Genomic DNA, 15405 nt, shown 5'->3' with positions numbered 1-15405 from the left:
CAGAGAGATGTTTTAGATGACCATTGCCTCTATCTAAGGTGTTGGCAATGTTTGCTGTCTCTCAGACAGGATTCTCTGGTGACTGTGGACAAGGCTGGTGCATTCATGGCAACGTTGCCCTTACCCCAGGCTATTTGTGGGGTGGGCAGCTGTGCAAACACCAGCGCCCCGAAGGGCAAGCAGCCATCCCAACACCAACCACCACTGCTTTTATGGACTGATGTCTGACCCTTGGGTGGCTTCTGCTGTAGTGTGTAGCTTTGCACTGAGCTGGTTTGTGGTGCTGCAGCTTCGGACACGGCAGCGTTTCTCCTCTGCTCTGCTCGAGCAGCCGCCGCGCTTCTCTGCCCAGCCAGTTTTGGAAAGGGTGCAGAAAGCAGGTCGGCTCATCCCAAAAAAAGTACTGCTCCTCCCTCACAGGGGAGGACAGACCATGGCTGCCTGGCTCCCACGGAGTGACGTGCCAGGGGTGGAAAGAGTGAGGGGCTGGAGCCGAGTCCGTCAGTCCTTCCGCCGGCCGGTGCGTAAGCTCCGAGCGAAAGGCTTTTTCAATTGTCTGACTCAGAGGACGGACGTCCAGGATGGAGAAACCTGAATGGCCATAAAGAGGATTGAAATTCTTCCGTCTTGGCAGAATGTGTCACTTCTCTCCTCGCCCTGCTGGACAACATTTCTGTGCAGCAGGAAAATGGCTCTCAAAGGGGCCAGGCTCAATGTGCAGATGTTTGCTTTGGAAATCACACATGGCTCCTTCAGACACAACAGGATGTCAATAGAACCATTAACATTCAATTGTAACATACTGGGGAGGCAGCTTCAACAAAAAGGTGATGAAAATTTCCTGCAGCACATGTTCCGGAGCACTTTTCAAGGGGAAAAAAAATAAAAAGAAAAATAGTTCTGTATGGTCAGCTGGTGACTTCACCACCACCTCAAATGCTCAAGGGCAGCACCGATGGCTACAGACGGGTCACTCTGTCACCAGGTCCTTGCTGCTTTTACCCAACATCCCAAATCATGGAACAGATGGCTGAGCACTGATCTTAAAATATTTTGATGCAGAGGTACCATCTTCAGCTTTGAAATCCTTGCATGCTATTCTGCCACTGACTCCTGGTTTCACCCCAGAATGGACACGTCACCTCCCTTCCTCCTTAGCCAATAGCTGGGAATCTCACTGGATTTTGTGCAATTCCAGTTCTTTTTGCATAGCAAAAATGCCATTTTGAAACCTGTGGTGTGCATATGTGAAACAAAAAAAATTAATTGGAGCTCACATGTGGAGCACATGGGCATGTTCTGGCCAAGCCCGGCCAAAGGATTCATTTCTTGTCAGGTTAAAAAATAAGACAGATTTTTCCAACAAAATTACCATGCGGTTGAATGAATAATTTTGAAACCACTTGGCTTAGCCCAAGAGGACATTTGGAAACAATTATCATCATTTTTGTTACTTATTCAAGCTGAAAAACCTCGATGATGACTTGCTCGAGTCATTTAAAAACAACAACCAAGACACCATTATACAAAGACTGGAGTGTGTTTAGGGAACATAAATTACCAGTTTCATTACAGACCAAGTGGGTGAAATTTTACAGCCTGTGCTACATGGGTCAGCACAACGTCTGACCTTGGGACCTCTTCATCTGGGAATCAGAGCTAGGGATGAGCCAGGTAATCTCAAAAAAACCCCAAACAACCCCAAAACAAACCACTCAAAAAAGAAACCCTTCCAAACAAGCAAACAAATCACAACAAATCCCGAATAAAAACCATATCCTGCTCCTTTTAAGGCTTGTATTGACCTAAATAACATAAATATTTCTTTGACTTCACCCAGGACATCTCCATCAGACCTCTAACTTAACTGGCCAGATCAAGCACTGCAAAACTGTTCTGCACGAGGCTGAATATCAGCTGACACCCAGACTTCTCCAGTGTCCTGCAGTGGATCTCAGCTGGCAGAAGCTCCTAACCCTGCAGGACAAAGGGGCTGGCACTGCTATGAATCACAGAATCTCAGACTGGTTTGGGTTGGAAGTGACCTTCAAGATCATCTAGTTCTAACACCCCTGCCTGGGCAGGGACACCTCCCAGCAGCCCAGGCTGCTCCAAGCCCCAACCAACCTGCCCTTCAACACTGCCAGGGATGGAGCAGCCACAGCTTCCCTGGGCAGCCTGGGCCAGGGTCTCACCACCATCACAGCAAAGAATTTCCTCCTGATGTCTAACCTAAAGGTACCTTCCCAAATGTAGTATATGGGGAGGTTTAGGAGATGCTAATTAAAGAGGCTGGAGGGTGTGAAGGCAGGAGAGACCTGGTAGAAGGAAGGGGAGATCAGAATCCCACGTTTCAAGCCTGGGGAACAAAAGGAAACCAACCCACTCTGGAAACTGGGACACAAACAGGGCAAGATGAAGATGCATTTGGAAAGGAGGAGATGCCAGGGGGTACATAAAGGAGTGGGAACAGCCTCGCCAGCCTATCTGAGCTCCAGGCCCAGCTGGATGTCAGGGTCAATCACCACCAACCCTCTGAACCGCTGGCTGTTTGCCTAATTGTGCTAGAGAAAGCAGATGAATTTTGTCTCCGCTTTGCAAACGCAGGCTGAGGCAGGACAAGAATGCAGCTGACAGCCCAATTACCTGGGATTTTTCCACTGACGCCGTGTGCTTGTCGCACATGGGGCTGATTTCCATCCCCCTTTCCCTCTCCTTGTCTCCCTGCTGGAAGAACTCCTCCATGATCCTGTCCGTCCACTGCCGGTACAGCTCCAGAGACTTGGTGGGATTGCTCAAGTCCGCGCAATGTACCATATTTCGGAGAACCTGCAATTACATTCATCAGAAAAGTCATAAAATCGAATGGAAAAAAACCACAACAAAATAAAAGAAGAGGACGGGGTCAAGCTCTATCTGCTTGCTTAAGTCAGAACATTTAACCACAAGACTCTTGGGTTATGCAACAGCCTATAAAATGATTGCCATCCCAACAGCTCCAGACAGGAGGGGAGCTGCTCTGCTCTGCTCCCAGGGCCAAACCTGCTCCCTGTTGTTCAGGCAGCTCGATACTGACACAGGGTGCAGTCGTGGCAATGCTCGTTACATCATGTAGGTTTGTTTTGGAGTGCAGGTGCTTCCCACCATTCAAAACTTCCAGGCTCTCAGATGATTAAACACCCCTCCTTTCTGAAGTGAGTAACATCCCTTCTCCGCGCACCAGGAACGAGCCTGACTAACTGTGGCCGCGGGGGCTTAGACCCAGCGACCTGTCTGAGCCCCAGCAGGGCTCCAATAAAAACCTGTGTTTCCCAGGAGTTTGTTCCCTAGAAGTTGACCAACAAAGTGGAGGAAAGATCAGGATGTATCTTGTCCTCCTGACTGCATCACCCTGTTCCAGCACTGCTCTGTCATGTCTGTAAGTCACGGATTAGGGAACAGACTGTGCATCACTCATTTCAGCTCAGCATGAGAGCTGCTTTAGGTATGGAGTTACAAATTAAATTCTCATCATGTTCCAGCAACCTTGCCATGTTTTTTTTTGGACAGGAGAAACAAAGGGGGGGAAAGCAGCAAAGAAATTCAGGAGCCCTCAAAAACCTCAGCCTTATAGATCAGCTTCAGAAGAATGTGCATGTTTGCAGTTCCATGCTCTAGATGCTCAAAACATCACCCCCCTTTACTGAAAAGGTATGGGATCACCCTGTAGCTCTTTATGGTGGAGAACAGAAGAAAAGGCTGAAAATTTAGGTCAGTAGCTTCTATATGTGGCCCATTTAAAAGTCACAGTGAAAACAGGAGGATGGTTTCTTCAAACCTGAACCAAATACACAAACCCCAGGAACCTGGGCTGTCGTACCTGTATTCTGTCTGTGTAGTTGTCCAGAAGGAGGACTCCTGAACTGGTCACTTTCTTAGTTTCCACCATAGTCTTCAGATCAGCTAACAGGCTCATATGCTTGGACATATCCGTTGCCAATACCTTCAGGAAAGTGAAAACAGGACCTCAGTATGGGCAGCCATACAAAGAATCACAGTGATTTGGATTGGAAAGGACCTTAAAGCTCATCCAGTCCCACCCCCTGGATGGGCAGGGACACCTCCCACCAGCCCAGGCTGCTCCAAGCCCCATCCAACCTGCCCTTCAACACTGCCAGGGATGGGGCAGCCACAGCTGCCCTGGGCAACCTGGGCCAGGGTCTCACCCCCCTCACAGCACAGAATTTCTTCCTAATGTCCCACCTAAAGTTTTTTGTGCTAGAGGAGGTGTGTGCACAGCTCATACCATGTCAATCACCATCTTCCTGAGCGTCTGACGCTGCTTCTTGGTCAGGTTCTGGAAGATGTCACAGTGCTCCTCTTGAAGCAGTTTGAAGCCCACAGCAAGGTGGTGGTTCTCCAAGACAGACTCGTCGTTGTACATCAGGGCCAGTTCAGAATCTAGGAAATGAACACAAACATGTGGCTGATTTCACACAGCAAACGTTTGCCCAGGGTACTGAAATATTTGTCTGTGGCAAGAAATGGGGAAAAGTTTTCCTTTTTGGCTTCCTCTATGCCAAGAGTGTGTGGTGTCCTCAGCTGAGCACATATGTCTGTCATCTAAACTGCCCTTTGCTCACTTCTAATCAACAAAATAGCACTTGGTTGACTTAGTTACAGGCTTCAGAATCACTGACAACAGAAAGCATGAGTCCTGCAAACACACTTTGCACAAGAGAACAATGCCCATCTTTTGGAATCAAGATACAAGCTTCGCCTGCTGCAGAACACAATGTGAACCACAATATTTAGCTTCGTGGTTGTCAATAGCAATAGCATAATTTATCTTACATTGATGATAAAATTTGCACTCAGGACTGGAAGAATTACTGTGTGTTAGCAAGTAGTAATAGTCACAAGATTCAAGGGCAGTTTGCAAATTGTACCACAATAGCTTTCTTTGTTAGGAATTTCAATTTAATCTCTGCTTTATTCTGAGACATCCAACTGGTTTGCTGCACAGTATTTTTGAGAAAGCAGTGCAGTCTGCAAGGCATAATTTGTGACCTCCCTGTAATGGAAAATGCATTTCCATTAGCTTCCAAGATTACAGACGAAGTTGTTACTGCACTGGAAACAAAACTCACTTGTATTAATAAGAAATTGATTGGAGACCCCGGGGTGATCCACATCATGAATGGCAGCTGCAAAAATTGCAGCAAGGATTTCCAAATCAGTGAAGACAGCCTAGAAGGAAAAAAAAAAGAATTTGTCAGACAAGTCCTGATGTTTTCTCTCTCTCAACAGCTTGGGAAGCTGATTTTCAAAAACAAATTGTACTTTTTAGTTTTCTGAGGACAAGGCTTCTACATAGAAGAAACGTCTGCAAGCAGCAAGTGCTCTTAAAGGTGAAACAGAGATTCCAGGCAAAGCTGCTGCTGCAGTTTCTTAACAGTGACTTCCCTGGCAGTAAGCTGAGCCCTCAGAAGAGCAGGCAGCACCCTGCTTTCTGCAGGTCTGAGTGCTGCTGGTGACTGACTCAGCTTAAGGTTTTTCTCCTACGTTGACCCAGGCAAGGTGGTGCTTTTAAGCCACCTTCCCACCTTGGAAAATGACAATTGCCCAACTCCAAGCACTTAGCTCAATCTAAGGCAACTCACATCCAGTGCAGGGGTAGAGAGCAGAACATGGGTAGACTGGGCAACATCAGCAGCATGGAGGCTGTTGTGGTAAGCCACGTCCGAGTGGTAATGGTCTTCCAGAGTCATCATGTACGTTACGAAAGTGTCTGAGGAGATCTTGAAGGTCTTCAGCAGATCTCGCTCCTGTGTAACAAATACAAGCATGTATCAAGTAGGGATGTCATACTGTAGAAGGTAACAAAGCCAGAAAAGCCACTAGAAACCCAGGCAGTGCTGTAACAGAGCAGCAGACTCCAGGAGAAGCTCACAAACCTGGAATATCGCATACATGATGCAGGTGAGCGGCCGGTTGTGGGAGTACCTCGCAACATTGAAGATGTTGAGACCCCACTTGTTCAGATCTTCCAGTTCCTTTTGAAAGGACAAAAAGAGAACAGTTACAATACTTTTCTAGACAGCCCTGCATTTGTTGCTGCCCCAACACCTCCTGCATTTCGCCCAAGTTTTAAAAGATGCAAATTGAATCTTTGTTGCGGTAATTATGTACGTGCACGAACGCACAGTAATTAATAAAGTAACACAGAGTTACTGTGAAGGGCTGATGCCAAACACTGGTACAAGGAGATGACATTTCTCTGTGTGCCAGGGGAATTATCTGAGATGTGTGTTTCCAGGTAGCCAGAAGAAATGTCCTGACAGAGACAAAGGCCGCAGAGGCAATTTGCTGGACACAGCCCCGTTATACATGCTTGTGTTTGATGATTGCTTTCCTCAGAATCATGGAATGCTTTGGGTTGGAAGAGACATTGAAGCTCATCTAGTTCCACCCCCTCTGCATGGGCAGGGACACCTCCCACCAGAGCAGGTTGCTCCAAGCCCCATCCAACCTGCCCTTCAACACTGCCAGGGATGGGGCAGCCACAGCTTCCCTGGGCAGCCTGGGCCAGGGTCTCAGCACCCTCACAGGGAAGAATTTCTCCTTCAGATCTCATCTCCATCTCCCCCTCTTCCAGTTTTGATCTATTTCCCCTTGTCCTCTCACTCCCTGCCCTTGTCAAAAAGCCCCTCCCCAGCTTTCCTGGAGCCCCTTCAGGCACTGGAAGGTGCTCTCAGGTCTCCCTGGAGCCTTCTCTTCTCCAGGCTGAACAGCCCAACTCTCCCAGCCTGTCTCAGCCTTATTATTTTAGGGATATTTTCAATCAATTTCTGAACACGGAATATGCTGTTAGGGCCTGGTACCTTTAATTACAGCATTTGTAATGGCCACATCCCTTCAGAAATACTGAACTGCAAGAATCTGTCATACCTTGGCCAGATGGTCTTCCTTTTCTGTTTTCACACCAAAACGTGAAATGCTGGTGTTATTTAAGCTTGAACTGTGCATTAATTTCTTCACTCCACTGATCTGTGTCATGAGCTGCTGTTTTTTCTTCTTCTCTCTGTCTTTCTGGGTGGGAGAAGGAATCTCCACATCATTCTGCTTGTCTGTAACAAATAAAGGTGCAACGATTCAACACAGTTTGTCATTGCAAAGCACCCATCACACTCCCCAGAAAAAGCCCTTCAAGCCCATGTGTTTCTGCTGGGGCCTTCTCTAATTTTGAGGCCAAACTGAACCAAAATCAAAGCAGTCACACAACCTCTGCTTGCCCTCTGCAAGACTGAACCTTCCCCCTGAGCCCTGCTGGGACAACGAAGCCCCAGCCTGCTTTCATCAAGCTGCATCTCGTGGGGACACAGCACATGTCCAGGAGCTGCCCTCCATGCCTGAAGGACACCAGGTCCTGCTCAATTAATTTGTATTACTTATTTCAGGAAGATAAAATATATACTCAAACAACACTTTTTTCCTCAATAAAGTACATAAGCATCTATTTTCACATTCATTCTATTGACACTTTTTAGGGTCAAACCCACCTCCATAGCCCCTTGCTCTGGTAACACCAACCCAAACCCAAATTGGCGTCACTGATTTACTAAAGATTTGCCCTTTACAAATATGCACAGAATAGCACACAATGCACAGGCCATACTTCTATTGTCATGCCCAGTGACAGTAACAATATTAGTGCACACTAAGCAGGCACCTGGTGGGGCACAAGTTTGGCTGTGGAGATGTGCTTGATAAATAAATCTACATACTGCCTTTACAACTGATTTCTTTGCTGCGTTAAAATGGAGACAGTGGCTCATCAGTTTCTTACTAAACCATTTTTTCATGACCTTTTAGACAAGGCTGCTATAATCTCTTGGCACCTTGGCAACTCTGAGCACCTCTGGAGGGACGAGGCATCTAGGCATTAGTTACTTTTGCCTTGGCTTAATTAAAAATCCCTGAAATAAGAACGACCCGTGTGTCTGCAATACTGCAATTAAGAAGGAAGCCATTATTCACAGCACCAGTCAAGCTGACATCAATGGGTGTTTCCCTTGTGTGTTTTTGCTGCACAACAGAAGGACTTTCCTCTCTATAATCTCCTTAGCAATGACTAACACCAAGGCAGTGTAAAATGGACACTCTGGAACAGAAACCTCTCATTTGCTAAATCACATCCCCTCAGTGGTGGAAGCAGCAACATCCCAAGCCTCTTAGGAAAGGGCACGTGCTGAAAGGCTACCACAACCTTCCCCACTGATGGGATGTGGCCACTGATAAAACCACTGGTTTTCATCTCTGTCCTTCACAGGGATCTGGAGCTGGTGACCTTGCCCTCACAGACCACATGGTGACTGCAGAGGACACAGCTTCTTGGTGCCCTCCTCAGCTTTTTAAACAAAGGCAAGAGACTGAATGAAGTCACACAATCTGGCTGTAATATCTCTAAGTTATCCCCATCTAACAAACACTGGTTGTACACAAATTAATCTCTTTTTTTTTTTTGGCTGTTCACAGTCCTCAGTTGCCCACCCCTGTTATTTTGTGTCTTTATTTCATTTTAAGCCTTTTTTTTTTCTGGGGGGAAGGGGAAGTAATTAAATAAAATGTAACAGCATGACTTTCTAAAAAAAACCAAAACAACACAACAAACAAAAAAACCTTTAAAACATTTTAAAAGCTTTACTAATTTCTTTTTAATATGAGCAATCAGGTTGCAATCTGGTCCAATCTGGAGAGCCTGCATCACTTGGCATTAGCTCAGCTCTGAGTGGTTGAGTGGCCTTTATACTGCCACCAAACAGGGAGGACAAGGACATCCCCATCACAGAATATGTGAGGAGAAGGAGAATAGGAATGAACAAGAGCACTGTCAAGACCAGACAAGGGAAATGCAGTTATCTGACCCAGCCTGAGTATGGGGAACAACACAGCCCCATCAGCACCCTCAGTGACCCCAAATAATTAGCCCCTGCTAAGAGACAGACTCCACTAACTTGCACCCATGGGTGGTTTACTCCTTTTGTATCAGGCCCACAGTTCCCACCCACACTGGGTATTTCTGCTGCAGCACATCCTGCTCCACCAGCAAAACTGAGGACAACCACCCCTCTGAAAACATGGTGGTGGCCACGTGGATCTTCAGGCTCCCTCCTGGTTCCTGGAGTTAAGTCACATCTTGGATGTCACAATTCTGCCGAGTGGTAAGACAGGGCCAATGGATTCCCACAAAACAGCTACAGGCTTATATGGATTATTAATTATATGATGTGCCCTCAATGCAGGCAGAAGTTCCAGTTGCAACTGGCAACTGAAATCACTTTAAAATCCCTTAATGGAAATAATTGTGTGTCACACAATGTGAACGTGTTCTGCGGCATCTTCCCTGTAGGGCACGAGTCCCCTGCCAGCTCCAGCATCCCACATACACTCAGCATCTGAGGCTGTAGGGCTCTGAGAGATGGATCTGAGGGTCCTGTGCTCAGCTTGGGTTTTTACGCAAATAGTCCCAAATTCTAAAGCTGCTTGAAAACACCGAAAAGTCTATTTTTCATAACAAATCTGTTTGGTAAATGGAAGAGGATTAATTCATGTCAGGAGTCCTACGAGCTCCAATAAAACTAATGACATGCAGAATACTCTCTTTGTTCTGACTTCCACTGCACAAAAAGAGCAAACACACACAAAATAACATACAAAATGTCTGGGCTGAACCTGCTTGTCTGAATCCCTGTCTCTGAAGGGGGAAGATGCAGCAGTAAGAGGCAGTAGTTGCAAAGATGTGAGTATGCAGTTGGGCTTGTGTGACTTTGTCCTTTGCATAAGGTCGACACAAAAATCAAATATTGCATAACCCAGCTACCAATAGCTTTAATCCCTCCGGACAGAGAACTCTTTCTGATCAGCAGACAGAATTCCTTTCTGGACAGACCGATTCCAACACTGCGTTATTTTGCTCCCCATCTCCATTTTGAAAATGAAAAATCAAGCCATTGAAATAAATGCTCTGCCCCAAAGGAAAACTGGACACAAGAATCGACTGGTGGGTTTCAGGCTGCTGTTAACTGAGTTATCTTTGAGTCACCCCAAAGCTTGGGATGAGACTCCTTACCCAGGAAAGTGTTGGAAATGTACTCGGACACCTGGTTGCCGGAGCGGCTCATCTCGGAGAGGTGTGTCAGCTCCCGGTTCAGCATCCTCTTGAACTGGGAGGGGAAGAGCACAGACACAAAGATGGCATTTTACTGCATGCTTCTCCAAACCCATACAGCTTTATCACAAGCAAGCCCACAAACAAGACGCTCAAAGCACAAATTCTGGAGATATCTGGAATGGAGTCAGCGACAACTGGTTTCACTTAGATACTGCTCAGCAGCATCATGACTGGATATTTCTTCCCAGTGCACTAAGCTACAAAATTCACCTCCAAAGACGCATATTAGTTTTCACTGTAACAAATGAGAGGATAATGTTTCAGGTAATCTCATTGAAAGACTGAATTCTTGCACAGGTTTGAAAATCCCACCTCCCATAAGCTGCTTTTGTTCTGAATTTTGCAAATTTGCTCCATTTTGAATGATGCAAGGGAGAGACAATTGCACATCTTCAGAACAGAGCAGAGCAATAAGCCACCGACCTGGAGATCAGCTCGGATCATTACAGCAACACGCAGGACTCGAGCATTTCTTCACCCAGATTTACGTGCTATAATCCTCCTCATTTTCTAATTACACATTTTCATTGCTGCATCGTTTTATCCTGCAACGGTGAATCCCCAAAGGAGAGGAAAAAAAAAATCCCATCCGTGTACACTGCATGCACAGCCCAGACATGTTTATCTCTTGCCACAGAGAAGACAGAAATACCCATTTTAAAAGCACATTTTCCTCAGAGAGGTTTTCCCCGAGCAATACAGCACAACAAAAAAAAACCCCAAGCATGAAAATAAAATAAAAGCAGCCATGTATCATCCTTCAGGATCGAAACCCACCTTAATGTAACCCCAAGATACAGATAACAAATAGTTTGCTTCAGGCATTTTGGAAAACTCCACGGCACCGTCCACAAACGCTCCCGGAGAAATCGCCGGTCAGGCAGGAGAGCTCCCGGGGCTCCCGGACACCCCCTTCCCCAGCCAGGACAAAAAAAATCAGCACTCCTCAAAGCCAGAGATCCCCCAAAGCCCAGCGGTCGCTGGTCCCAGACAAAGCCAAGCTTGGCAGAGCATCTTTGCAGAGGGCTGAACGTGGGTGTATTTGCTCGCAGGAGAGAATAATGAAATCGGGGATTGCACGAAGAAACGAGAACTAATCCAAACGGATTCGGCTGGATGGCTGGGAGCACTTATGAATTATGAATCCTCCTGGCTGCTTAGCTGGCTGAAGGGGGTCCCCACTCCACATCAGCCTGGCTCAGCTGAACTGTGCCACACAAAAAAAGAATGCTCCTGGCTTCAGCAACACAGCCATCTTTTTCTATAAGGAAGATTAAAATGGAGGAAGCTCTCGGCATATTTAAATGAGTCCAGAGTAGGCAGAAGCCTCCTCTCCATTTCTGCTTTGTTTTAATCCCCTTCAGCAGAGAGACTGAGGATTTTCAAAGCAGGTATTCACGTATGGCTTTTAAAAGCATCATTTTTCACATTTTCTGTGTGATCATGCTTGGTGGGGTTTTTTTCCCCCTCTACATAATAAAGGGCAAAATGTAGCAAAATGAACCTTTTACAAACTGGAAAGATTTTCCAGGTAAAAGGTATGAACTAATAACAACCTTAAATCTGCGACATCAGATCAATAAATTCTTTCTCACAAGAGGATATTCACAATCCATATTTCAAGATTGAATAATGCCTTTGATTTCTGCTTCAAACTGAGCTGCAATCACTTCATTAGGCACTGTAGCTGCCCCTCCAGCTGCTGCTGGGCAGTGCTCACGCTGCTCTAGGACGTCCTTGGTGATTGCTGGCTGTCACACGTGGCCAGGAGGCCTAAAATAAAAGTGCAGTCTTTGGTCTAAACTCATTCCCTTTCTCCAGCTGCCTTCATTAAATGACATCAGCCTCTCCTGGCATGACATCACGAGGCTTCCTCACGTGCTGCGGGACACGGAGGGCATGGGGGGCAGAGCCTGCAGCTCCCTGCTGGCCCAGGATGCTGGAACAGCACTGAGCACCACAAAAATCCCACCTTGCTGACCAGGCACGGCTCCAGCCACTGCTCAGCACCACCCAAGTGGGAGTCTGCTCGGCCCTCCAGCCATGGGAACCCCAGAGAGCAAATGCAGTTGTGGACCCACCTTCTTCTCTCCTTAAACTCATGACTATCAGAGGTGGAAAGCTGAAACCACCTCCCTTTTACCACGTGCAGCCCAAAGATGGGGTGCTACCTGCTTGGGCTCTGCCACCACCTCTGCTGTTCTCTCTGGCAGCAACCTGCCTTGCCCTGCCAGTGGGAATGTCACTTTCCAGGTCATTCAACCAGTTCCAACACTGTCTCATGGGATACAAGCAGGAGCAGGATGTGAAGGATGCCATCTCATGGGATATGGGCAGGATGGGAAAGGCCTTGGCTGGCAGGAGGGCATCCCACACCACTAGGTCATGGGCTTTGCCTCCCAGGGTCTCCACTGCACTTCATGCCAAGAGGAAGGAACAAAAGCCTTTTTGAAACTCCTCAAGAGAAACCTTAATGATGGAGAACAAGTGGCAGCAAGAATAAAAACCAAGTAAGAGAAAGCCCGTGGGAGGAGAGGAGAGCTCTGACCTGACCATTCCTCCCAGTGACGTACTTTGGCTGGTCACAAGCACCAGCCACCAACACGTGAGCACTCCCACAGCCTCAGAGCGAAGCATGTGCTGCAACATTTCTCTAGATCAAGACCTTTATCTTTCCAAGGAAAACACCATAATCAGATGATCACGCAAACAACTTTCAAACAAGGTTGGGTTGTCCACACAACCGCCCTTTCAGACAAATAATCCCAAGTGGTGGACAAACATCTGAAAAAAATCCCTTTACCTCACAAATGGCTTCATCAAGTACAAAGGGAAGCTGCTGCTTTTTCACAGAGGCACCAAGCAATTAAGTGGCTTCCACAAGGTCACCCAAGCCATCTGCAGCAGAGATGAGGACAGATAAAAGACCTTGGGATTCTCATATCTGATCTTTAACTAGAAATCCGTGCCCTTCATCTCCTCCAAAAGCCTTAATCTTGCTCACTTTTCCAAGCTTTTAATCAGCCACCTTTTATAAACACAGACAGAACATTACAGCCCTGCTAAAAGGACTATGGGGGCCAAACCCAGCCCAGACACCCACAGTGCTATGAGAATACCCACCTGCTTTGCAAACTTTATTGCCATTTACCATCTGAATGCTGCTGGCACCTCAGTGGGATTTATTTAATGACACCATCCCCTTTTAAAAACAACCCTGTTTAGCACGGAGGGAGCCATGCTGATAGTGCCCTCGCTAACCACAGCGTCCTCACAGCTCAAGGCGAGGCTATTTGGGATTTTTCCTGAGCTTCCCTTGCTGTCAGGATGCTCTGGAGCTTCCTGGGAACTGCTTTGCCATTTGCCTGCAGGGAGGAAGCGCATCGCTGCCTCTGTGTGTGTGTGGATCAATGACTGCTGTCATGTGCAGACCTCTCCGGCCATCCCTGCTCAAATCAGTTTGACAGCAAAGGGTAAAACACAGACTGCACGTTAGCGAGGAGAAAACACCAACTCTCTGCCACTGAGCAAACAGAAACGTTGCTGCTTTAAAGAGCTCGTGCACCCGTGCAGCGTGGCCCTCAGCTCGGCCACTGTGATAATGCCTATCAGCAACACGTGGATTTCTGCTGTTAATTACATTATTAATGATCACCTCGGCGCCTTTTCAGGGGAAAAGAGCACTGATAACTTTGCTGTGCAGAAGGGAACTGAGGCACACGTAGAAATATGTGTGCACACACGAGGCTGCACACGGGAGGGGACGCCCACCCTGACTCAAGGGGGTTTTTCCCTTCCAAAGCAGCAAAATCAGGCAACGGGCTTGGGGCTCCCTTCTCTCTGCCCCAAACTGGGATCACGGGACCATGCAACAAACACAATTCCACTGATGAAAAGAATGCAGATAACGTCAAGAAGATGATGCTCCAACTGAAATCTAACCAAACACACATGGTGGTGCAGCTGACCTCCCCAGCAAGTCACAGAGGTCTAAAACCATCTGGAGGGTTGTGTGAGAAAAAGTCATCCCATCGCCTGGAGTTTTCCTGTTTTGCATGCTCTGAAGTAAGTGCAGAAGTCATCTGAACCAAATTAAGTCTCCCAGAAATGGAATCATTCTTTGATTACCAGCAGTGACCCTTTTTCATCGACTCTCTGGTAGAGGGAATCACAGATTCTTTCCAGCTTTCCAACTCATGTGTGCAGCAATTTCCTTGATGACTATTGGGAAAGCTGCCTCCCAGTTCCCTTCCTGGCTGCCCACACTGCACCCTCACTGCTCACATTTTCTCTGCACCAGCAGCTGCACTATTTGCTTTTCCTTCTCCAGCTGCAGCCCAGGGCTGAGCGCTGGCCCCAGCACAAGGCTCTGCAAAGACACAACCACAGGGACCTCCTTGGTGCACCGAGTGCATGGCAGATCCTCCAGCCACTCAGCAGCTGGTCCTTCACCACATCCTAACCAAACACTCTGCAGGGGAAGCTTGCTTGCCTTCCTTTTTTGTGAGGAGGGAGAAAATACGTCCTAATCGATGTAGGATTTGCCAGGTTGAGGAGCCCAAGCCTGCTAGGAGAGGACTGGCTACGGGGCCACCGTGTGTGATAGGGGCTGGAGTCCAGGGCAGCATCCAGCTGCAGGTGGGAGATCACCTGCATGCTTCAGTGTGGAAAATCCCACCTTCCTGGCTCTTTATGCAAGAAACAACTCTCCTCCTTTCCTAGGAAGGTTAGAGAGAGCAACTCAAGAGGCACATATGCCTTTCCAGCCCCTCACCGGCTCCAGGGATGGTCCTGTTGTTACTCCTGCTCCTATTCCTCTTCGGAGTAGGGCATCAGAGGTGTTCCTGGTGCTTTACAGGGAGAATAAAGACAGGAGGATGTATCTGCTGCTGATGTAAATCCTTTGAAGTCGATTTATACCAGCTGGGGTTCCCTGAGGCCAAGAGTCCTTATGCAAAGAAGCTGCTTAAAAAAGTTTTAGTCATTGGCAGGAGCTGAGGGCAATTTCAAGATAAAAGAGCTGCTAAGAGGCTGTGGGGCTCCAGAGTATCGAGGGAGAGTGGGGTCCCACCCCACACTTTGATGGAGGAATCTCGGTGCAGATCTCCAGTGTGTAAAAATGTTTATAAACTCTGTTCCCGGCGACCCACCCTTCTGACGCAAACATGACATCCCAGGCTCTTCCACCACTC

At 47.4% G+C, this 15405-nt stretch overlaps 1 protein-coding gene across 7 annotated transcripts in view; it reads right to left on the bottom strand.

The window, feature by feature from the left end:
- Positions 1-15405, bottom strand: part of PDE4B (phosphodiesterase 4B) — a 202054-nt gene that overhangs the window by 3002 nt on the left and 183647 nt on the right. For 6 of the 7 annotated variants that reach the window (XM_051625507.1, XM_051625508.1, XM_051625510.1 and 3 more), the window contains 8 exons: positions 10112-10205; positions 6931-7109; positions 5937-6035; positions 5643-5807; positions 5130-5229; positions 4286-4440; positions 3860-3982; positions 2647-2829 (listed from right to left, as the gene is read on the bottom strand). In XM_051625507.1, coding sequence (XP_051481467.1) covers positions 2647-2829; positions 3860-3982; positions 4286-4440; positions 5130-5229; positions 5643-5807; positions 5937-6035; positions 6931-7109; positions 10112-10205 — 1098 coding nt within the window. Of the gene's footprint in view, positions 1-2646; positions 2830-3859; positions 3983-4285; positions 4441-5129; positions 5230-5642; positions 5808-5936; positions 6036-6930; positions 7110-10111; positions 10206-10990; positions 12740-15405 lie in introns of those variants that run through there. The other variant, XM_051625512.1, reaches the window with a different exon arrangement.

This window comes from Apus apus, chromosome 7, assembly GCF_020740795.1.
Source record: "Apus apus isolate bApuApu2 chromosome 7, bApuApu2.pri.cur, whole genome shotgun sequence".
Taxonomy (NCBI): domain Eukaryota; kingdom Metazoa; phylum Chordata; class Aves; order Apodiformes; family Apodidae; genus Apus; species Apus apus.
This window is presented reverse-complemented; position numbering and strand designations above follow the sequence as displayed.